Below are 24081 nucleotides of genomic sequence, written 5' to 3' on the forward strand. Positions count from 1 at the left end.
TGTCATGTGGGTGTACGGAGTGTTAAAAATCGATCAAAATTGGACTATACCAATCGATAGAGAATCGCGTGGGATGTGTTTTGGACCTATAAATTTTTTTTTTTTTTTTTTTTTTTAAGAAAGTAAAATATAATAAATTAATGTCTCGATGAGATCATACTTACGGTTAGCACAAGGCTTCTCGTTACGGAGAAGAACTTCATTCCCGTCAAGCTTATATTATCTGTTGTTACTTGCGTCAAAAATCTAGAGACCTGCGCAACATTATGCAAAAACTTATGTACAAATAGACAAAGAATTAAGAAAATTAATTTTTAAATAGCATGCTACTATTTCCTTTTATTAACTAATATCATACGTAATTTCTTAAATCTCTCTAAATATTTCTTGAGAGAGAAAAAGAGATCACATAAGAGAAAATTTTTCTTTATACTAAAATATTTCTTTAATTTATGAATAATGTTTGAAGACTGCTATCAATTATGGATTAATGATTAAAATTATAACAATATTTTGTGACAAACCTCGTTACTGTAACTAGAACCAGAGACACTGTACAAAATCGGTGCTGGCAAAAGAGACTCGTCGTGAACGGAAGCCACATACAAAGATACCGCCATTGTTCTTGCTAGTAAAAAGCCGAAGGAGTAGCAATAGTAGATCTTCCGCACAATACCGCGTATTGGGCTGTTAAAAAAATGAGCACACAACTTTATCCAAACTTATCCGAAATTTTTTTGCCGTAAATTCCATCTTTTAAAGGCATCTTATATTAAACGAAATTAATATTAGCACAGAAGCACGGTAACAATTATAAATAGACATAAATATAAGTGAAAATTTTTAGATTAGTTTTTAGAAAAGACTTTCTGTTCAGAAAAAAAACAGATTTTACGTAAACGTAAAAATATATAAGCAATATTAAAATAGTATATGTTAGATATACTTGAACGAAAACAGCAGTTGGATGCAGATAAAATATAGATCGGTAGCGAAAGACAGAAGCACGATGCACGAAATGTGAGAATCCACTCTGCGTGTCAGAGTCGCCAAATGATTATAGTCATTCCTTGCTTCAGCCCACCACCACTCCGGCATGGCCTTAACAACAATATGATGTTAAATTGTTAATAGCAATGAAAGTTGTTAATATTAATAAAAGTAAAAATTTCAAAATGTAATCGATTTTTCTCGCAAATAAGTTTATAATATTGCATGTTACTTACATTAATAAAAATATAATATATACGACGATATCGTGTATAAAAAATATAGATGTTATTAACGTTTTCATAAAAGAAAATAAATATTGTTTATTATATTTCTCATATACTTTACCTTTCCTCGTATCGAATAGAGACGACTATTCAATTGTCTGAATTGACCTGCCAGAGCTATACTAATTAGAATAAGAAATAGATCGACAAAGTTCCATGAAAATGTACTAAGGATATTTATAGTTTCGACCAGGATTCCCTTCCAGAGACTGTAGGGCGTTTTTGAGAAGATCTATACAAAATTTATGTATAAAATATAAAAGACCTGTATAAAATTAAGACTCAATAATATTATACACCTTAACCTTAAGTTAATGATAATTGAGTTCACTAATCGCTTTTTATGCAGCTTTAAAGAATCTTTTTTTTCAGTTTATTATAATATACAAATTAAAATTAAAAGATTTTAATGCATTTATTTAAAAATATATATATTTTATATAATATATATTTATCATATTACCTGAGGGAAAGCGTTTTGAAAGTAAATACCGATGATATCTGTATCGCCGCGATAGTTTGCACATTCTACCGCATTGATGTATGCAGAAACCACAGAAGCGCTATGTTCCACTATTTATAAAAATATTCGATACAACATTTACTATATAATAATACAATATTTATCTTAACTAACTTTGACATTTGACGCCAAGTAAACATATAAATGTAATTTATTAACAAGATATTCGGCGATAATGCACGAAAACATTTCAATAAATAAGGTAATTTTATTTACAATAGATAAATTATCTTGATATCAATAATAATAATCGCAAAATTATATCAATGATAATTAAAAGTGACTATGCATAATCCTTATTTTTTTTACCAGAGTAGTACTCACCTAATGCAAGCAACATGACAACAACAGTTACGATTTTGAAACGAGTTGCGAGAGTGGTCTTCGAAATTTTTCGATATCTGGAAGCGAGTTCGCGCTCAAGTTTCTCCCAAGTTAACGCCAAGCAAGGCCACTGCCATGCCAATCGTACGAACAGGACGGCAGTCACAAGGCTCGTAATGTAGAAAACAAAGGTCGCTGATATTCGGGACAAATGTCACTTTTAAAAATGGCTCAACGAAGGCAATGTGTATGGCAGTTCTCATCAAAACTATTACTTACTCATTGACTTACTCATTGACTTACTCGTTTTGGTAGAACTTGCCCCTGTAGAGAGCATCCACAAAATATTGTAAACTGACATGAGGAACACTGTCAGGAAAACAATTATCGTATAGAGAATCTTCGGACTTCGCCATGTAAATCTGTGAGACATTCAGAACACATAAGACGCGCAAAATTCGCAATCGAGAGACACAAAAATAGAAACACAATGCTAAAATCGAGAAAATTAAAATCACACACTGGGTCCTCAAAATAAATATTTCCTAAACAATTTAATTATACACTGGCACAACGTTTATTTCTATCTACCGAAGATACGAAGCGTCCGATTTATTGACACCGCACACCGGAAACATGGAAAAATATTGGGCCAACATAATAATCGGCCTTATCGATGCGTACAGACTATCAGTAGAAGGGTTGAAGGTCTGCGATGGGGGTACAACAGTCGCCAGCACTACAAATCGCGGCGATTAATAAAATAATCCACAAGTATTAAAATAAATCACGAACGGTTAATGCAAAATAAATCTGGAGCCGAACTTACTTTCAGGTGCCACCATGTCGTTCTTTATAGGATCGAACCTACGCAGGTTATTCTTGGGCGATCTGAAAAGAATTGTTCTTACACTTTGGACATATCATTTATCGATCGCATCGCGAAATCGAATAATCGACATTCGAGATCACCCAAGTATATTTTTAAAAACAAGTCGATTTATACATAAGGCATAAATAAAAATGAAACATACTCTTTCAATCTCTCTTGGTAGTGAATTAAGAGCGCAATCTTATTGTCTCTTAACTAAAAATCTGTATTAAAAATTGTAAATGAAAACCTGTATATAAAATTGACAGACGTTTAAATCTATAATTTAACATTGAAAAAATATAAATATAATTTATCCAAATCTGTTGTGAGAAAATTTTCTCCAACATTGCAACAGATTTTAACAGACAAATATGAGTTTTGCTTCTTCTCCCTTAGTTTAATTATGGTTCATTCTGATATCAAATCCATGCATCACAATTTTTTTTAACTTTTCTCTCAGTTTAGGAATTTTTTATCACTCGCTTTCGAAGACACACCTTACACAAGGCACGCTGCGACTAACGTTGTGTACGCTACACGATCGCATGACGGACAGAAGACAGAACTCGTTATTTCTAAGCTTTATCATACAGCGAAGTGACAGGGCGGAGGGCGCTTTATAAACATCGAAGACTCAATAAATGTCCACTTCGGACAGCCAGTGGAAACTCGAGACTGCTGAGACCTCGACGACGAGGCGCGAGAGATTCGCGCGCAAAGAGGGAAAAAATGCGCCTCCGAGAAAAGAATCCGACGTCATCGTGATACACTGTGATAAAAGGGGCGATTAAGTTTATAATTCGTTGTTCCAAAAACATATTTAATTTTCAAGAATTTTAGGAAACTAATTTTCTCTTTTGAATAACTATTAAATTAAATTTATAGAAAACTTTGAAAAATTTATTGCAAAAAGTAATTTTTATTTAATCTTTTCCGATATCTTTAATGATTTCAAAGATATTAAAATATAAACCCATTTAAAGAAAATTTAAACAATCTTTCTATCTTTGAAAAGTTCAATTTTTAAAATAACATTTTTTGATAATAACGCAAGTTAATTATAAATTTACAATAAGAAAATTACTTTGTTTGCATAAAATTTTAAAATTTTATGGTAAGTATATTATTCAACTTGCCAGTTACACTTCCATCTCTCAAATATTATATAAAGTACTTCGTTTACTCATTACTAAATAAAAATAACTTTTCTCTTCCATCTTCTAATTCTATTTTCGATGTTATATTAATCCTGCGCGTATTTTATAGAAAAATAAGTTTAAAATATTTTGCATAAACTTTCATATTTGTCGTAAAGTAATGTAGCGGAAACACGCACAAAACACTCGTGACACAATCCTCTAAATAATTAGTTTGATGTCATCTGTACAGTAATCAATCACTTCAGACTACGGAATATGTAAAAATCAATTTATGAGTTAAAGCGAAAAATTCTCGACACGCAGAACTTGTGTAATAGCTCGAGATCATTTAAATCATGCAATATTTATCCGCTAGCAAAAAATTGCAAAGAAAAAGTAACATATACATAACAATATTCATAAATTCTGCAGAAAAATGACAAAATGTTTAATTTACCTCTGTCAGGGGAAACCTCAAAAAATCTGTATAATAATGTTAAAATTAAAAAAACAGTAAAACTGCATAAAAGGTAACACAATTCCAATTTTAATGCCATTTAAATATGTTATAGGGAAGATTCTTCTGAGTAATTCCCCGCAAGAAATAAGTGGGGGACGGCATTAATTTAGGAGATATAACAAATTAAAGTTTCAAAGTTTTAATGCTTTTTCTCAGGTATTATAAAGTAATATTAGGAAGAGTGATGTTTGTGTACATTGTATTTGTTGTAGAGATATGGAAAAAGTGTTTGTTTACATTTACGGGATAGATACACGGTCATGGATATTTTATCAATAATATTTCATCTATTTCTCGCAGTTCGTTAATAGCTTTCAATATACAACTATAAATTTGTGAGTTTTGTCTTGAAAAATATTATTTATTGAATGCGTGGGAGGGGAAGGGGCTCTGTCCTCTCCTTCTGCACCCCCGCCTTAATATAAATATCTAACTTAACCCAACCCAACTTTACTTTTGAAATTAAAAATAGGTTTGGGTTAGAATTTTTTCGGGGTGGGGGAGTGCAGGGGGAGGAGCCCCTAAATGTCATAAACAGTTTTTTCTTTAATAAAAAAATAAATTATACAGCATACTTTAACGTCAAATTTCAATTTATTATATCTTCTAAACCAATGCCATCTCCCACTTATTTCTTGCCGGGAATTACTCAGAAAAACCTCCCCTACAACATATTTAACTGGCGATAAAATCGGAGGTGTGTTATCTTTTATGCAGTTTTATCAAAAAAACTATTATGCAAATAGTCACATAAAGTTTGTGTGTGTAATAAGAATATTTGTCACAACTAATTTCGGAACAAGTTTAATCGCACATTGCACGATTATTAGCCGAGAATGCTCTGTCGTTAAATTGAAATGTTTGCACACAGCAGTCTTTGTTAGAGAAGGCGTTTATTTGGGAATCATAATTGGTAAATCGATTTTTATTATATAGAGTGCTCGTTCACTCAGTCTTGCCTTCCCTAAGCATTTCATCTCTATATTGCTACATTTTTTCTATTTATTAAATTAAATAAAATTGATCAAAGTAGTTCCAACTTAATGAAAAAGTATATAGATCAAATATCATATTTGTAAATGTGTCTAACAATAAATATTGAGAGAAAGTGATGCATATATATAATATCTATTTCTTGTTTATTCTAGTAGTATGATAAAATAACATCTAATTGTGATTCTTAAAAAATTTATAAATATATATTAACATAAAATATAAAAATGTATTACACAAAATGTTGATATTTAACTTACTGAACATTAATCATAACAGGATGCCAAGAGTTTGCAGGGTTCCATCGTGGATAAGGCATTTCAAAGACATTTCTTTTATCTTCGCTCATCTCTGTTTTGTTATGTTATAATTTTCTCAACAATAGACATTGCACGATTGAGAGTTTTTTTGCATTTTCCTCAAATCAAGTCAGCAAATATTTCTAGAAATTTCAACAAAAAATATGGTTAAAAGATTGATAAAAATATCCTTTCACATATAAATAAATGAAAAATAGAATCATGTAATTCGGGAAGCAATCAAATGGTATATCACAAAAATTGATTAAAAATTTTTACTCATTTGCTATAAAGTAAAAATTTTTGCAAAAGATTGGTAAATTGGAAAAAATTGGCAGAAAGTCGTTCTGCGAAATCGAAAATTCCCAACTCCTAAGAAACATTAAAAAGTTTTTTAAACTAGCCTTCACACATTTGCCGCTTTCAAATTAAAGGCGTGTAAAAACGAATAACTATATGCCAATTTTTAAAAATTATATAAACTTTCTTTTTTTATTTTATGAGAATTAAAGCTATATATCATTTTTGCGAATGCTCTAAATTTTACCAAATAAAATCTTATCGATCACTTAATTCACGTGTCTTTTGCAAGGCGATAGCGTAATACGTAATCGGAGAATACTTTAGTATGCGGAAGATAGAACAATGAAGCGCGTGTATGTCGCAAAACAATGTCGTCTGTCGCAGTACGCGTTTGGATGTACACTGACAGTCGTGGAGGAAACCACTATAACTTATGCGCTTATTGTTTCTATCCCGCGTCTAATCTTTGCTTGCATAGGCCGGAGAAATAACAGCTTCCCATGTGCGGTTATAACGATTCGCACCTGTGTGTGCGGCGATTTGACACACTTGACACGAACCGCATTCATTGTCACTCGTAATAAAGAGGTACTCAACTCGTGTGCTTGCGCCATTTGCGATTTACATATCTGTAGTATTTTTTGTCTAAAATTTGAATAGATATAATATATTCGTTTCGCAGAGCTATATACCTGACTGTTATTGTCTAAAATATACAACAAATTATTTTTAAAGAAAATTTATAAATTATGGTAATAAATAGCAAATATGAAAAAAAGTTTCCAATTAGATATTTTTTTATATTATATTTTTTTTATATTATCTCACCTAATAAAATAAAAAAATCGTAAGATTAATGTTCTAGATATGAAATTTATATGAGACAAAAATAAAATTTAGTGTCGAGTAAATTTATTTAACGCTAATTATGCGCGTTGAGAACATGAGGCTTTAGATAAAAACTATTTATCATCGGCAATGATAACCGCTTCAAATATACCGAACACATCACCTGCCAACTCTCAGGATTAAACGCATATGAATTGCGAGTTTTTGTGCTGTTTACTCAATGAGCTTAACGAGCTATTACATTTATATATATATATAAAATGAAAGTATACATCCATCATTCCTTTCATCCTCACCTATCAAGAATATACGAGCTCGCATAGCTGAGATAAGAACTCAATGTCGACCGCAATTCTGATACGCGAAATCTCTAAATAACTGATATATCCAACTAATCTTGACTGCAGGTAAAAATATTATGATCCGCAACGTATACATTAAATATGATTACTTGCAAATTCTATTTATGACATTTACAAGGATACATTTGAAAAACTGGATTTATTAATCAATTATTAAGATTGGCGAAGAATAACTATTATATAACTACAGTTATTTAATTAATAAATAAATCTATAAATTAATTAGATTAAAATAACATTAAGAAATTTGCCGGTTTATGCAAACGTTAAAAAGTCAAATTCATTAGTCAAATTTAATATGGGACTTCTTTTTATATGAGATGTATATTTATAGATGTGTTTGGTATAATAATAGATTCAGATTTTGTAAATATGTACGTTTAGAACATATTTATGCGACAATATTTAAACTACGGAAGAAATAATCGCGTATTAATAATTAGGCTGCCGCCACTTTTTGCGGGTAAGTAATGTTGAACTAGTATCATTAAAATGAATCACTCTGTGCTCTTTTGTGTGTATACATGTGATAGATCCATTTCATCTTTATTCCAGTCCCTCATTGGCATTTTCCGGGACGATGCACGTGTGGACAGTCTTGTCTTCCTGACAAGCTGTGCAAACGGAATTTTTCCAATGTCGCTACACATGTACACATACATACACACCTGCAGTGTTTCCCTGACACGTACTTTTCGCATACAGCAAGTGTATATTGCAACTGGTCTCGCACAGACCGGACCGACGGCCTACTTTAATATCCTCCCTTTATATTATGCGCGCGTATTAATGACATCGGATTGAAAAGAGAATAGAACTATTTAATTTCCATTATAGTTTATTACAGTCTCTCTTAGAATGTTTGATTTCTTTCTCTCAAATATTCATTATCTGAAAATTTTATCCTTTATATCATATAACAATTTCAGTAAAAAAATTATATAAATGTTGCCATCTTTACGATCTGATGCAAACTTTCCCATTTCTATTTTATGTACATCACATTTTATAGAAACTTTTTTATATAAAAATAAATAAATAAATAGAAACATATAAATGCAGCATAATAAAACAATAAACTAAACAATCTGTCACTAAATTTAGTAAAGACTTTATTTGAATAAACAAGTAGAGTTGAGAGTTTCAATACAATATCGCAGTCAAATTTTAGATGATGATCTAAAGATATTTTTAATTCTGATTTCACTGCAGAATTGCAAGAGTTCATTTCAGTAAATGAAATGACTATACAACGAGCTTAAAACACTAATACTTCCCGTCTTACAGGAACAAGGAGGTTACGACGATCAGGTGATGTAAGAAATTTACACGTACGAATCAAAATTGTATTGTGTTCCCACAGAAGTAATGTACACATTGTTTTACAATCGTGTCAATCTTCTCCACGCGCGTACAAGTCCACACAAGAGACACTATACCATTCACGCACAAAGGCCATGAGAATACGCGACTCGATCGTATTCTGGTGTCGCGATCGATCTCTACTATTTTTTTTAACGTTAATCGCAGCGGTATCATAGACCGTTTTATCGACGCATGTATCTGCAATCGCGGGGGCGCGACCTCGCATTATCACGTCAAATCGTTGATATACTCTGAATCATTCGTGTAAAAAAAAAAGAAAAAAAAAATACTAATCACTATCGCTCGAATGAATCAAGTCCATTAAAGCTCGCATTCATATATCTACAAATCCACAATAATGGCCATTATCTCGAAAGCGTAATTACCGCTATTGACTATGAAAAACAGGTACGTGTGAAAAAAAAAACATATCAAATCATTGATACTCAAACCCCTGTTTGTGAAAACACGGAGAGAAATAACGCGCAGTGTTGATTCTTAAATTAAAGCACGCACCTACAATCAAATAACGCGATACGCATTTTTTGATTGGAGAGATCATTATCAATATCGTTTGCCTATCACACGTGTCTCCACTATTCTTAACGTACTTATCGAGAGCTTTATCCGATAATATGACCAAAATACGAAAAGCGGTAAAGCCGCGTCATATATGTATGCTCTCGGATTGGCCTTATCGAGAAAAACAAATACAGGTAAATGTCAATTATTTAATTGTATCAGCAGTTCTTGTCAAAACAGCGTCGCAATAAGTTTCTAAGTTATACAATTATTTTCGACTGCTTCTTTCAATAAATTCGTAAAGATGGATGGTTCGACTTTTTCAAAGACTTGATACATACAAGTCTAAAACCATTTTATTTCATTTAAAGAGATCGTACTATTCTCATCACATATGCTTTATATTAAATCTTTAGCTCTTTTCTAAAACATAATTTTATCCTAATTTTTTTTTTTTTTTAATTCTCCAACATAAAGGATGTGTTCAAGACGGAAACAAAAACAAGATGAAAATCAAACACGATCATATTTAGTGTAAAATCTACTTTAAGAACACGGACTATATGATTACACGTTACAACGCGATACGTGCCTATGTACAGACAGACTTAATCGTACGCTAAAACATATCTTATTCATTGGCTTAATTCACTAGTCATGCTCGTAAAAATCCAGGACAACGTCGAAACGATATCGACTAAAACTCTGAGAGGGAAATATATCACCCTCGAATATCTATGCGTATGTACACATGTCCACTATCATGCGCAATTACACGCTATTAATCGCTTAATTCCATCTGTACAAATATCTAATCGTATATTTCAGCAGCTAGAAACATCTCGGGGTTCGTATATCGCTTCTACAGTTGTACAACGTTAACGAGAAAAGACACTCGTTAGGTAACGAGTACTCTCAAGTTAAACGTTAATGAAATTACGCGACAATATTATATTTCATAATTAAATATTACAAGCCCTTTCGTAACAGTTTTCGCAATAAATGTATAAAAAAAGTTGTGACTCAAATGACCGTGACTCTCCTCGGAATTAATTTTAATCGAAATATCGCGCGCGAAAATATTCATCGAAATTGTATTAAAATAATCATGTATCAGGCCTCAAGTATTTTTTCGTTTTGTGAAAGTCTACGATAGAATTTGTTAATGGAGAGATAAACATTTGATCTCGAAAACATAGAAATTCCGACTACGCATTAAATTTTAAAATTCTTTGACTTTTAATTGAAGGACATTTCGAATGAGGACATCGTTCGTTAGAACCCAAATCTTCAACTAAATTAATCAATAAATTTTGGAATTTAATGCGATATAACACGCTGCATATTTCAACGATGTTATAAGTAAGATGAGTACGTAAGTTTTAGGAGAGATGCACAGTTTCTATGATGTATTTCGTACTTGTTTATAATTAATATTCGTATTATCACGTATATTATATTAATAATAACAATATCGATGCCGTTCTCAATTATTTAAAACGTAGTTATCTCGCTGCGTTATATAGGACGAAACTTGTAAAATTTAATAATGACGCAAAGTTTAAACTGGTTCAATGAGACCTTTTTGATGGCACATGTTTTTCATTAGTTCCTTTCTCGCGATATCCATTAATCAATAATCGCATATTAAATAAAAAGGCTTTAAAAAGTAGAAACTTTGTTAAAATTACACTATATATATTATACATATATTACAATATTACTGCATTTTCTTAAACGGTATCATTGTCAATAAAGCCAAAGTCGACTCAAGCGCTACGCATTTAGCGAATTTAACTGCCTCAATATTTTATTTCGCCGATTTTAATGGACAATATTTGATCCAAGCAGAAATACATAATAAAAATTTTCAATTACTCAACAGAGAAAAAGCTGAATATTTGAAATACACTGTACAAATTTAGTTTAGTATTTTTATATTTTATATACAAAAAGAGAAAAAAATTAAATCTTTTGTTTTATTTACTAAATCAAATCCTATAAAATACATAATAAAATTTTCAATTATTTAACAAAGAAGATGCTCAATTACTTATCATTTACCGAATCATAATGTATTTTTCATTTTTATAATCTGAGATCCATAATTTTAGTATCTCACACAAGCTGCTAGGATTTTTTCTGTCTAGCAAAATTAATCTTGTCCATGTTTCTTTATTCAAAAATTGTGAGTCAATCTTACCTTAATAGCAAAAATTATTGGTTTTCTTCAAGAGAAAAGTGCCTTGAAAAATTCACTGCAAGAATAAATTCATTCAAATTTGTAATATTTACTTACAAGATAACAATTAACATAACAAAATAATAAAACTTGTATTTAAAATAAATTTTAGACTTTAAAGACGATCTCTCGCAGTTAAAAATAAACGTTACAATTTAGAATCTTACATTCTTGCATTGAACCCTTCAATTTTAATCTCCTGTCTTCTGGTTTCCTTTGAGCCTAAATTCTATTTTTCTTCCCATTAAATATTAACATGTTTTCGCAAAGATAACGAAATGAGTCATATTCGGTTTGTCATTTACACGCATCAATCGATACATTCTGTCGCTACAACGTGAGTCGAGAAGCATAGATGAGAACTTTGTTTACAGAAACGGTACGCGTTTTCATCATGTTCTCTTCGTCGTCATCGGTGATGCTCGAAAAGGCTCAGTCACGATAGCGAAATTCGCTACGAAGCCTTATGGGCATGTCAGCCATGCTGTTTCGAAGTACCCGGTATGCTTGGATCTTGTCCACTGCTAGAATGATCTGTAACATACGGGGAAATATTCAAGTTTTCTCGGAACACATGTTCCGGAACACAGATGCCTAAAAAATATGCAGCCTCGAAAAATCTAAAAAATATAATATCGTTTTGCGATAAAATTATTATATAAAAAAAATTGCGATGAGCAAAGCATCTTACAATATCTTTGTGAATCATTAAAGCATAAAATTACAATGAGCAGAGCATATTGTAATATTTTTGTAAATCATTAAATTATAGTATATATAGCATAGAACCGAATGATCCAAGAGAAGCAGAGTCACAAATATTTTATATTTTTCTTAATCATTATTTATTATTTACAACTATTTTACAATTCCCTTGATCGAGATCGTGAGCGGTTAAGCAGCGTGAATTAACACCTGTGTCCGTGGACAGCTCCTCAAACCGATCTGACAGATCAGAGAGGCCAGTCTCGGCGTGTCGGCCGAGAATATCCGGTAACGCGTTTCTCCTGCCGGTCCTCCCGGTCGACAGAAACTCCTTAGAGTTATCGCCATGCTCGTAGGTACCGCCTGGAGTGACCGAGCCGCTCGTCGAGTTGCTCGCACTCTTGTCATCGGGCCCGTTCCCGATCTCGTCGGGGCCCATGGGCCCCGCTCGTCTCGGTGTCAGCATCCTCAGCACTGAAAATAAACGGCAATCTTTTCTTCATGCTCTGCAACTGCAGTTTCACAAATTCATTCAAGTGCACATATGATACTCTGCTATTGTTCAAAATCTTCAGTTTATTATTTCATTTAATTCGAATGTTATATTTTAATTAAGAGATACATGCATGTATGTTTAATTTTAGAGGTACATGCATATATAAATAATTAAAAATATTATTCATATTCGTTTGATGTTATTACCTCTTATATTTTGTATATTAACCTTTTCATCGTTATTTCTCTCTGTATATTTGATACAAAAAATATTAAAAAGTAATCATAATATTATATATCAATCAAACGACATTACGCAACTAAATAAGTAATCATAAACAACATTCAACAACAAAATAAAAACGAAAGTATAGAAGAAAAGTGTAGAATAGAAAAAAAACTAGTTATGAGCAGTCTTATAGATAAGCAAGTTAAAGACTAATAATGTTGTTAATTAGATTCAACATAACTTGATAATATTAATTAAGTTTCATAGAATATAGCAATCTACAAAATCCGGTGTTAATCAAGTTTCACAGAATATAGCAATCATCAATTTGGTCGACATCGAAAGACTTGAGATATGATGTAATAGAATTAATTGAGATTTGTAGCGCTAATTATACATATAGTAAATTTTAATGAATTTGGTTGTGTATGTATCACAAATGTGCGTGTGTGTGTGTGTGTGTGTGTATGTGTACTGAAATATATACAGGGTGCGGCATTTATAGTGACGCGGGCATATTTTTCGGAAACGAAGTAAGATATCAAAAAATGTTTCAGACAAAAGTTGCATGGTTTCGAGGGGGACACATGATAAAAATATGGATTTGACCATAAGTGGTCTTTTCAAGGTGAGGTCAACGTGGTCGATGTTTTCTTAAAAGGAACTCCCCATTTTTTATTACATATTCTTATAGCTTATCCCGAGAGCTTTCCAAAACACGCAATTAATTAAGATTCTTTAATAATTATGTTTCCATAGTTTAACTATCTATTCTCACAAATCGTTGTATTAAATAAATTATATATATATATATATATATATATACATACAGTAATATTAAGTTATGTGATGATATAAAGATCTTTTCTTATACGCGACGCATTAATTTATTTTTAATTTGTACATATACATTGTTTTGTAAATTATAATTTCGAAAAAAATAGATTATTCTTACGATAAATGCGCGTTGGAAGGTGTTACAATGAATTTAATATCGTTTCCAGGTCTTGTGCATATTTTTGCATTTCTCTCCCACATCATAACATGGTAGCTTAACTCGTTTATACATATCGTACTTACATCGAGGCATTTTAATTATGTTTCGCGCTTTATGGCATAAGCACATATGAGATCGACCATAAGAAAACACAATATTACACGATTAGAGAGTATAGAATATTTAATAGCTTTAAGTTGTAATTATTGTATATTGAATGATTTGCGAATAACGAGGAAACATTTCAGTATGTCTATAATACAATGTTTAATTCAAGGAGTATTAAAACTTTTGGGTTTATCGAAAATTGTAATATCCAAATTATTAATTTATATTTTCACATGCTTCGAAAAAGGAGATTCTTAGTTTTCATAATTTTTTTTTTTGTAACAAACCCTTTCTCCCTACATAAATGTACAAAAAATTTAATTTTAAATATTTTAATCTTTATGCTAAAAAATTCTATCTATTAAAAAAATTTGAATAAAAGAAAAAAATCAATCAATATCGCGGTGCATGAGATCATGCATCTCTATTTTACGGAGTTGTGAATTAATTCTCCACTCACCCGTATCTAAACTCTCCATCGATCCGAAAAATTTCGCCAAAAGTCGACGCGAGTTCGAGTGTCTACAGGTTTACACGATGGCGAACAACTAATCTAAAACGTTACCTTCTTCGTGAAATGACAGATATCCGCCGTCGAGAACTTTATCAGTCTCCTCACGAGGTTTGCGTATCGGAACGTAACCCATATCTACGAGATTCGGAAGCCGTGAGCCGCGATAAGCCGATTGTGTTACAACGATGGTGATCGCGAGGTCCACTGTGCGAGACTACTACTTCGAAAAGAAGAACGACAGAAGAAAAGCCCGAAATGCTGACATTTAATCGCTAATAACGTCAGTATGTACACAGCTGACGATGTGGATATACAAATATATATATAAGGTGTACCGAAACTATTGTCGAAACTATCTTACCTGCAGATACATCGATTAATTTGGAGTTGATATAATGAAAACTTGAATGACAAAAACATGACCATTTTACATAACTTTTCCATTTCTTCAATATTATAAATACTTTGATAACTGAACTATAAAGATTTTTCATTGAAACCTTTATTTGCAATTAATGGAAAGAGAAAATATCATTGTTTATTAACAGTTTGATAACTTCTAATTCTTAATTTCTAAATTTTTATAGACTTATGACTAAAATTATTAATATGTCGAAAGATTATCTTGCAGAACTCGTCGAAAATTTTCAAATGAAAGAAAAAGCAATAATTCTGAGACATTGTATGTGTAAAAATACATTCATCTTTATATTACTTGTTGAAATATCATAAACATCGAAATAATATCGCGTATAAAATCATCAAAATCATATTTGTTTCCCTGTTACTTTATTGCACCGCAATTTGCATCTAAAGTGCATAATTTACACAAATATCTTATATTACGCAAGTATATGTATAAAAAATAATTACAAATGTAGAAAGCATCGATAAAATACGTCGCGGATTTCAGAAAAATATTAAAAAACAAAAAAATATAAAAAAAAATAATGTTCAATTTGTGTTATCCAATGCGTGCAAATTTTCCATATTAATAAACATAAATTACAAAAGAAGATTTAATTAAAATTTGTTTACATGCGCTACGTTTAAAAAAAACAACAATAAATTTTACAAAGAAATAATAAAAAATGTTTTGTGCCATCAATGCAGTTAGTTATTTTTCCGAATTGTAACGCGAGCTTAAAATATTTTCTATCTTCATATGAAAATAAAAACTATAAATATGATGTATTTATGTCGGAATACTAGCGCAAAATAAATTATTTCGTACAGTGACATAGATTTCAAAAGGGAGGCTATCTAATCTAATTGCTCGGAGAAATACGCTACGGCTCAAGTAGATATATATAGCTGCTGCAATTAGAACAATACATACGTTCGGCTGGGAAATACGCATAACATAACAGGAATTTAATGAAGTTAATGCAGATAGCATCACATGAAAATCGATAAACCATCATCGCAGACTCTCGTTTTATCGTGAGACTCGCCTTATCTCGTTTCACCTATTTCAATAAAGATTACATTGCAAGAACATTAGATATACATTACGTAACGTAACTTTACACAGAAAATATTGTATATATTATATAATATATACATACTACATATTAATACATATTAATTTTATTTACAAATCACCATTTACTAATAATTAAACTGATGTATTTATTACAATTAGTGATTTATTAGCGGCGTATTATATCACATATAACATTTTTCTACACCATTTTTTTAAAGATGTTATTGTCGCTTATTCAATTTTAGGCTCAATTTGCAAGATGTATCGATTCTGCCGCGGAATTATTTCCGAGTTCACACAAAAGATTGCCTCGCAGAATGATTCATGAAAGTCGTTAGAACGAAAAATTAGTCGAAATGTTAGAGCACGAGACGTCAAGAGGTTAGTTAAATTAATCATAATGAGAGCACGATATGAACAAACGATACCTTGTATACGTGTAAGATGTTTTCTCCGATATCCTTTGCGCGACGTATAACCGGAAATGGTAAGGCAATCTCCGGTCGCAGTGAAGAATCTCCGCCGCGAGGAACCGCCATCATCAGGCATCACTTTGCGCAGCTTCATCTAATCGGACGTTTTTATCCTGTTATAGACTATTCCTATCCAGCGGAGATGAATTAAATCTGGACGATTTTTTTAATGTTCTATCACGCGCGCGAGCCCAGCTCGCGTGCCAAGATTTATCGAGTCTACGGAAAAATATTCTTTCGTTCTTTTCTGCGCAAAAATAAACCGTTTCCCGGAAGCTACAATAGATTTCAATGACTCATTTCCTATATAAATTCTGATTATGTTTTGAGAAATAAAGAGTCTTTTATTTAAAAGTTATCTTGTTCAAAAATTTGAACTAAGATTAAAAATAATTTTGAAATAAATATATATTTACAGGATGTATATAATGTATAAGTTCAAAAAGGAAACAATCTAGGAATATATATAACATATTTTTAGAAAATCTAAATGTCTGAAAGATTATTAGTATAAAAGACTGATCCTCTCGCGTAGTTTAATCATGTTCCTCGAATTTTTATAGTTTTTTGCTAATAACAATAGATTCGCAAAATGATTACGATTAATTGCAATTAGTGCATATCTTTATGTAAAATAAGTAAAATTAAATTTTTGCATCGTGAACGAGACAAAATATTTTCACAGACTTAGCGTCGTTGAATATCTCATCTGAGTCACGCGCGTCTTGAAAATTTGTGTGATTAGTTCTTTGGTTTATCTTTAAATTTCAAAGTTTAAAATATTTTGTTAAATCATAAATTTGCACCCACATGGACGCAGGATATATTTCCATAAACCATCATACCGTCGTGCACATCCAACCTTGAAAGATAATATTAGTCGTAGCAATACACATATGTCGAGCAAATGCGAGTGAAATACATAGACAATCGCATTGGTGCTTTATACTCATTCATGATTCATGGCACCCACACGAAGCGTTCAATATACATGATAAAACTGTTTACATTGTCAAAGCTCAGAACACCGGCGGAAGAGAGGAGGAAAATAACGAAGAGAGTTGAACAACACAAATGAAAGAGCTAAACACATTGTCGTCTGCATCAAGATAATGACGCAATAACAAAAGGCAACGAACGATAAGTTTGACGCTTTCATAATAATTTCAGATAAATTTCTTCAAAGAGAGAATTTCCGGAATGACCTAAGATAGATTTTTCGAGATATCCGCAATCATAAGAATTTCTTCTTGCAAGAAGTAAGAAATTATCATAGTTTTGTAAAAGATAATTATCTCGAGAACTTTGATATACAGAGCTCAATTAGAAAAGTTCTAATACTTTAGAGAAAAAAATTTGTTTACACATTTATCATCAACGTTTCTTTGAGGAAATTCTCTCAATCATAGTTTCAATTTTCAAGTTTTAACTTTAAGTTTTCTTCTAATTTTTTCTCATATTTGTCAAAGAATACAGATTCTAATAAAGTATTGATGTTTCATTATAAAAGAAAAAATTATATAATATATATATCTTGTATAATAAACATAAATTTTTAAAAGATTGGAAAGGAAATTACATAAAATTAAATAATAAATTTGTGGTAAAAATTCTCCGCGCAGAAAATAATATTTTATACAATGCTCATAAAGCAAATATTTATGGGTTAATATGCGCAATTTGAAACAATTGTATAATATATTGACAGTTTTGCATACGAACATACGTTCACTCTATATTCAACCAATTAAATATATACCATATCCTAAAGAAGAAGCCTAAGAAGAATATAGTCTCCTAAAAAAGAAAGAAGATGATGCATCACGAGGAAAAACCACTGACGCAAATCAATCTTCCGCTTCCAATTCATAGCAAGCGTTTGCTTACATAAGCAAGCAGTGGTCCTTTCGGTATTTAAACTTATTATAGCGCAATGATAAAAATAAATATTAACGAGACTTATGTGAAAAATCTCGCTTTCATATCTTATTGTTAATAAATTTTATACAATGACGCAAATTTGTAATTATTCATGAATAATATTTACATTATTCGGAAATTTAAATCTTTAAAAGAGAATAAAACTTCTCTGCTCAAAAAATTATTAAAATATATAATATCCCAAATATATGTGAAAAAAGAGAGAGAGAGAGATATATATATATATATTTTAAATATATTTATATTAATAGCACGCGCGCGCACACACACACACACACAAGCAGTAATAAAACATTATATTGACAAAAATATCAGATCTTATATTTCTATTTGTAAAATAGAAAAATAAAACCGCAAGTATTTTTCTATTTTACATGAAATATTGTTTGAAACAATTCGTAAATATAGTTTATCTAATAATTTACTTTAAAATAGTTTGCGGTATTGTTAGGGAGATTAAATGCAAATCTGAGGTTTTAATTGCATTGATTTCCATTTTGTTGCCTCTAACGACATCCCTGGAAGAACTCGGCGTTGAAACAAAAAGAATATATATGGGTGTACTGAAGACTTATCGCAATAAAACAATCTGCTAGAATAAAGAATTGTACGTCACATCATATGCACCAACGTCCTCGATATAGCATGTCTTATTTAGTTACCGATACGAAATCAAATTAAGACCTAGTCATTTCAGCGAAATCAGATGACGTAAAAGACGATTAACCATTAATTTTTTCTCACAATATACGTCGAAAAAAGACAAGTTTTTTTCGAACTCCACATATATCAAATTTTGTTTAGGAGTTAAAAACAAATTACCGGTTTCATAAATATTTTTTTACAAAAATGACATCTATATTTCAATGTATAATATAAAAAAATTAAAACATGGTTCTCCGCTTTTGATGTCATAATTCACTATGATTTTCAGAGCTTCAACAATAATAAAAAAATTGCACAAAAACTTATTTTTCAAATTAATTTTAATTACCTTTACCATCGTTTTCGATCAGAGATATAAAAGCTCTTTTGACGTTCAGCTTTCTTCGATCATTTACCTACATTTTCGAAACAAGGTCTGTCATTCGAACAAATGTGAAGAAAGGTGCAAGTATATCGGCTATTATTAGTGGGTCAGGTGGGTGCTTTGCATGATATATGTATTTTCTTCGCAACGAGGGAGCAGAGAGCAAGCACGAAGTGCCGCTACTCAAAAGAGAGCCGTTGTATAGATAATTGGCGAATCGACCCTTTGTTTACGAATCGTATATATAAAGTCACGTAATCGAAGAAAGCCCTTCTGTATTAATTGAAACCTTAATGCGTAGGTGAAAAATAAAGTCATTTATAATCGTTAATACTATTTACAATAGTAATGTAACAATACAAATGCAGTGATTCGGCTTTTATACGTTTTGTATAAAATTAATTTAATTAAAAGGTTTTTTTTTTTTAATACGTGTTAATAAGAATTTCTTACAACTCTATTTCGGTAAATTTAGGACGCATGCTGACATAATGTTGAAAAGTCTTCAATTACATGCGATATTGTATTATATACTTATATAAAAAAAATAAATAAATATTATTCCAATAGAGCTCGGTTTAGGCTTCTACTATGCACTTTTTTTTATTTTTTTACAAACTTTACTATTTGCTTCATACATTTTTTTCTTAAGTATAAGCTTTTCGAGTGTATCTATTTCATCGTGATGTTAAATTAGCTCGAATACATACTCCGCGAAATAGCATAATGTCATCATGAGTAACATTCTATAAATAGATATATGTAATAATATACGTGAAATTCGATCGAACACAACAGTGTTTATAGAATCAATATTATCCGTCGTCATATCACGGAGAGGCTTGTTCGTCTCCCACATCTAGCATAAAATATGAAAATTTTTTATCAAAATATCTTACAACATACGTAAACGTATTTTCTGTGATATAATAATACCAATTTAATATCATATTATTTTTTTGCGAAATAAATTTTATTTATTGACGGTTATCACGGTTATATTGTCTGTGAGAGATCAAACGGAAGAGAAGAGCTTCAATTTCGACTACTAATGATAGCAATTGACAAGCAGGGAGATAATTACAATCTATGTCACCGGAATAATCAATTCCTTCCTCTTTGACTTCCCGGAATTTTCGTTATTATCCGTATAACATGTACTCATGTTTTCAGTTGCCGATCGATACTCTATGTGACAAAGCGAGAGAGAAAACGAGAAAAGTTACTTCAGATAATAAGATCTAATCTCAGAAAAGTGGAGTATTTAGGAACAGTATATCGATTGTGTCGCGCACGGGTATTTTTAAACAAATCTCATTTTTGGAATTTCGGTCGAGGCTTTAGCTAACGTGTTCTCTCGTCTAGTTATTCAAACTATTAAAAGTTCAGCAAATTGAGATGAAAGCCGCTCTTAATTATGCGACTCGCATAAGGATGAACGAAAACACGATAAGCAACGTTCTGCATATATCATGCAATTTCCATGGAAATTTACGTAATATACATAGGTACATCATAAAATCATAAAGTGGAAAAGATTTCAAAATTTAACGAACATGAAATTAAAAGATCCTAATTTATCCAAAGTTGTACAAGCTAATTTACTAACATAAAAATTTGATCAACAAACATTCGATCATGTATAAATTTCAGTCATATGATGAAATTCATCGATAGCCTAAAATATTTTACGCATCTAGTCGTTTGACCTTGACATATATACATTTAATTTGGTCTCTGGAAAATAATCAAGCAATGAAGCCTGCAAGATCTTATTGACATCTTAAAATGAGTTAGGAAAGGTTTCCCTTTTGATTTCTTAATCACACATATACCCTCGTTCCACTCTTAATGTGTCTCGGCAATTATCATTGCACTTTGACATGTCCATAAATTAGAAAGAAACATAGTAATTATTTTAGTATTATATAATATAGTATTAATATTATAAAACGCCCCTCCCTCCCTTTAGAGCTCTAACATATCATTTTTCTCGCAAATTTTTTAATCCAATTTTGAGCCATTTTTTTCCGGAACAAGAAAGAATATCAAAAAAGTAATAGTCTTCTAACCATGATATAAGTAATTAAAAATAAAGATTTCTCATAAACTAAATTTTAAAAATATAAACAAATAGAATTTATTTAATTTTAAGTAAACTTTACTTTTTTTAATTTTGGGGATTAGTAACAAAAATATTCGTGTAACATAATAGAAAATTGATTTGCGATGAACGATGAGCTCTTTCGATTTAAGAATAAATTGACCATAAAAAAAAATTCACAGATAATTCGCTGAATCTTATTGTTAGACATCCTGTATAATATTAAGTCTCTGATACAGTGATTCTTCTGTGTGTAATATGTATATTAGTTTACTATATAATGTGTTTTCACAACTTCTTAACAAATGCATACAATTTTAAGTTCGATAAACAATAAGAATTACGCGAAGATAAAAAATTCATTTATTAATCTAGCCCGTTCTGCATCATTATGGGAAGCGTACATTCCTGATTGTAAGAATCACTGCTTTAGAGATTGTAAGACGCAATAAATCCTTGGTATAGAGTTGCAAATAAAACGGCGGGGTATGAAAATTACATCAGAAGTCTAAGAATTTCAATCGATTGCTAACTCCAATTCTCGAGCAAGATTGAAAATTAGATGTCTTGAGATATTTGGAGAAAGACAAAATGTGTGTATATGTATGCGTGATATAAGAATACAATTTTCAATAAATTCCAAAATTAACACATTATACATCGGTATATCGATATTTTAACAAGATATAATAATTAAATAGATGAATTCATCAAAAATGGCTTGGACAAAAAACCCCATAATCAAAAAAAATTGTATATAAAATATTTATCTTTAACACAACACAAAATAAATAAAAATAATAATAATAAAAATAAATAAATAAAAAAAAAGTGCAATAAAGTATAAAATAATACATTATGTGTGTTCCAAAAAAGAATGTATACCTATATCACAAAAAAAGAATATATTAGATATTAAATTAATCTATCTTGTGTGTGTACTGTCATAATAATATTATATATTGCATATAATTACATATTATCATCAAGATGCATCGTTAAATTTAATATCCGCGTCTTATATTTCTTTTCTGGTAAATATTTATTGATCCATTTGAAGTTTAACAATATTGACACTCTATAAATATGACGATAAATCATCGACAACTTACCGGGAATATTTTTGATTTCAACTTGATCATAACTTTGCTTTCGACAAAATCTGATCTCAAAGAAATCTGGAGTTCCATTTTATTAGAAAAATAAATCACCGCGGAGAATGCATTTCTCGTTAGAGAAGATTTCGTGGGAGGATGAAGCCATACCTAGTATTGCGCATTTTGTATTTGTGTCACGATTGTCGTCTTCCGTCTCGCGCTCACGTTCTCTCGGAATATTTTTTTTCACGGAAAAAGGATAGAAAAAAATAGAAAAAAAAATTTCGAGAGTAGCAGATAAAAAAAAAAAAAATAAATCTTGCGAGAAATGAAAAGGCGACAATCTTGCAAGCTCCGAATGCGAGAAAAAAAAATAATCGGCGGTGCGACCTTCCTTCCTTCCTTCCCGGCAGTTTATATTACGCAAAGTCGCGTCATTCGTCATCCGCCTCTAGGCTAGGCCATAAATGAAGGCACGCGAAGGAGAGAGCGAGAGAGCGAGCGAGCGAGCGAGCGAGCGATCGAGCCAAGCCGCGCGTACTCTCCGTGACGCGCGCGTGACGTCGGCGCCGATTCACAGACTCACCATCGAGATGTGACGTTGTCGTTACGGCGTGTGCGTCTCTTCCGTGTGCGTTATCGCTGCGACCGCACTGAGACGTGCGTCAACGTCAACACTCAGCTGTAGACGAGTAGCAGGCCGCCGCCGCCGCCTCCTCGCCAGTGATCGCGGTGCCGCCGGCGGGCGGCGAGGAATACGACGTATGTTTACGCGTTGAGGAGGCGTCGTGCGACGCGACGCGACACGTCGCTCTCTTGCAGAGTCCCTTTCTCTCCGTTCGCGCTCAAAAGAATCGATATCTCCGCGCGTACCTTGGTCACGCCAACGGCGACGTGCACGTGCGAAGGATGAACGTCGCACGGCCGTCCTTAATCGGAGCAACACCAGTGGAATGTCCCTCGCAATTACAAGGAAGGCGAACGCGTCCTTGTCGTCGTCATCGTCGAAACACGACGAACGTAACAAACGGCCCGCGCACTTACTGCGGGCTTGCGACTGGAGGAAATAATGGTCGGCGACGCGCGCGACAAAGACGGCGACATCATTTCCCGATTGTCAACATCTGACTTGATCCGTTCTGGTCGGCTGCCGACGGGTCACAGCGTCACAGCGTTGGCGGTCGGCGGCGCACGCTTGTCGGCTGACGCCGCCGAACACCGCCGAACGCCGCCGAAAACGGCCGAGCGCCGACCGGCGGGTATCGAGAGAGACGCAGCATAATACTCATAGATATTTTTTAATTTTAATA

The 24081-nt window shown here is 31.9% G+C and overlaps 2 protein-coding genes across 4 annotated transcripts in view; both read right to left on the reverse strand.

Annotated features, from left to right (window-relative positions):
• The window catches only part of LOC115234882 (gustatory receptor for sugar taste 64f-like), a 13067-nt gene extending 4427 nt beyond the window's left edge, over nucleotides 1-8640 (reverse strand). Inside the window, exons 1-11 of the mRNA XM_029806256.1 lie at nucleotides 6497-8640; nucleotides 5911-6092; nucleotides 2954-3015; nucleotides 2716-2863; nucleotides 2428-2546; nucleotides 2125-2319; nucleotides 1741-1850; nucleotides 1339-1509; nucleotides 947-1101; nucleotides 525-687; nucleotides 165-254 (exon numbers count right to left, since the gene is read on the reverse strand). Coding sequence (XP_029662116.1) covers nucleotides 165-254; nucleotides 525-687; nucleotides 947-1101; nucleotides 1339-1509; nucleotides 1741-1850; nucleotides 2125-2319; nucleotides 2428-2546; nucleotides 2716-2863; nucleotides 2954-3015; nucleotides 5911-5999 — 1302 coding nt within the window. The 5' untranslated portion in view covers nucleotides 6000-6092; nucleotides 6497-8640. The remainder of the gene's footprint in view (nucleotides 1-164; nucleotides 255-524; nucleotides 688-946; nucleotides 1102-1338; nucleotides 1510-1740; nucleotides 1851-2124; nucleotides 2320-2427; nucleotides 2547-2715; nucleotides 2864-2953; nucleotides 3016-5910; nucleotides 6093-6496) is intronic.
• Nucleotides 8641-8795: 155 nt separating this feature from the next.
• Nucleotides 8796-24048, reverse strand: LOC115234883. Of its 3 annotated transcripts, none has more exons than XM_029806258.1 (4): nucleotides 23645-24048; nucleotides 16555-16693; nucleotides 12508-12771; nucleotides 8796-12126 (listed from the first exon to the last, which is right to left on the reverse strand). In XM_029806258.1, exons 2-4 carry the CDS (start codon nucleotides 16691-16693, stop codon nucleotides 12068-12070), a joined length of 462 nt encoding a protein of 153 aa, XP_029662118.1. In that variant the 5' UTR covers nucleotides 23645-24048; the 3' UTR covers nucleotides 8796-12067. The 3 variants fall into 3 exon arrangements, with proteins under 3 accessions (XP_029662118.1, XP_029662117.1, XP_029662119.1); XM_029806257.1 differs by having other exon boundaries at nucleotides 23358-24048; XM_029806259.1 differs by lacking the exon at nucleotides 23645-24048 and adding an exon at nucleotides 22940-23345.
• Between the last annotated feature and the right edge of the window lie 33 nt (nucleotides 24049-24081).

The sequence above is a fragment of the Formica exsecta genome, unplaced genomic scaffold (assembly GCF_003651465.1).
Source record: "Formica exsecta isolate Colony F162 unplaced genomic scaffold, ASM365146v1 scaffold21, whole genome shotgun sequence".
Classification (NCBI taxonomy): Eukaryota; Metazoa; Arthropoda; class Insecta; order Hymenoptera; family Formicidae; genus Formica; species Formica exsecta.

Excerpts from the sequence above, each read along its gene's own strand:
- LOC115234883 (XM_029806257.1), bottom strand. Across the intron at positions 12,772-16,554 it reads ACATCTTACACGTATACAAG|TGCTGAGGATGCTGACACCG; the intron begins GTATCGTTTGTT and ends GTTTATTTTCAG. Across the intron at positions 12,127-12,507 it reads GGAGCTGTCCACGGACACAG|ATCATTCTAGCAGTGGACAA; the intron begins GTGTTAATTCAC and ends CGTATGTTACAG.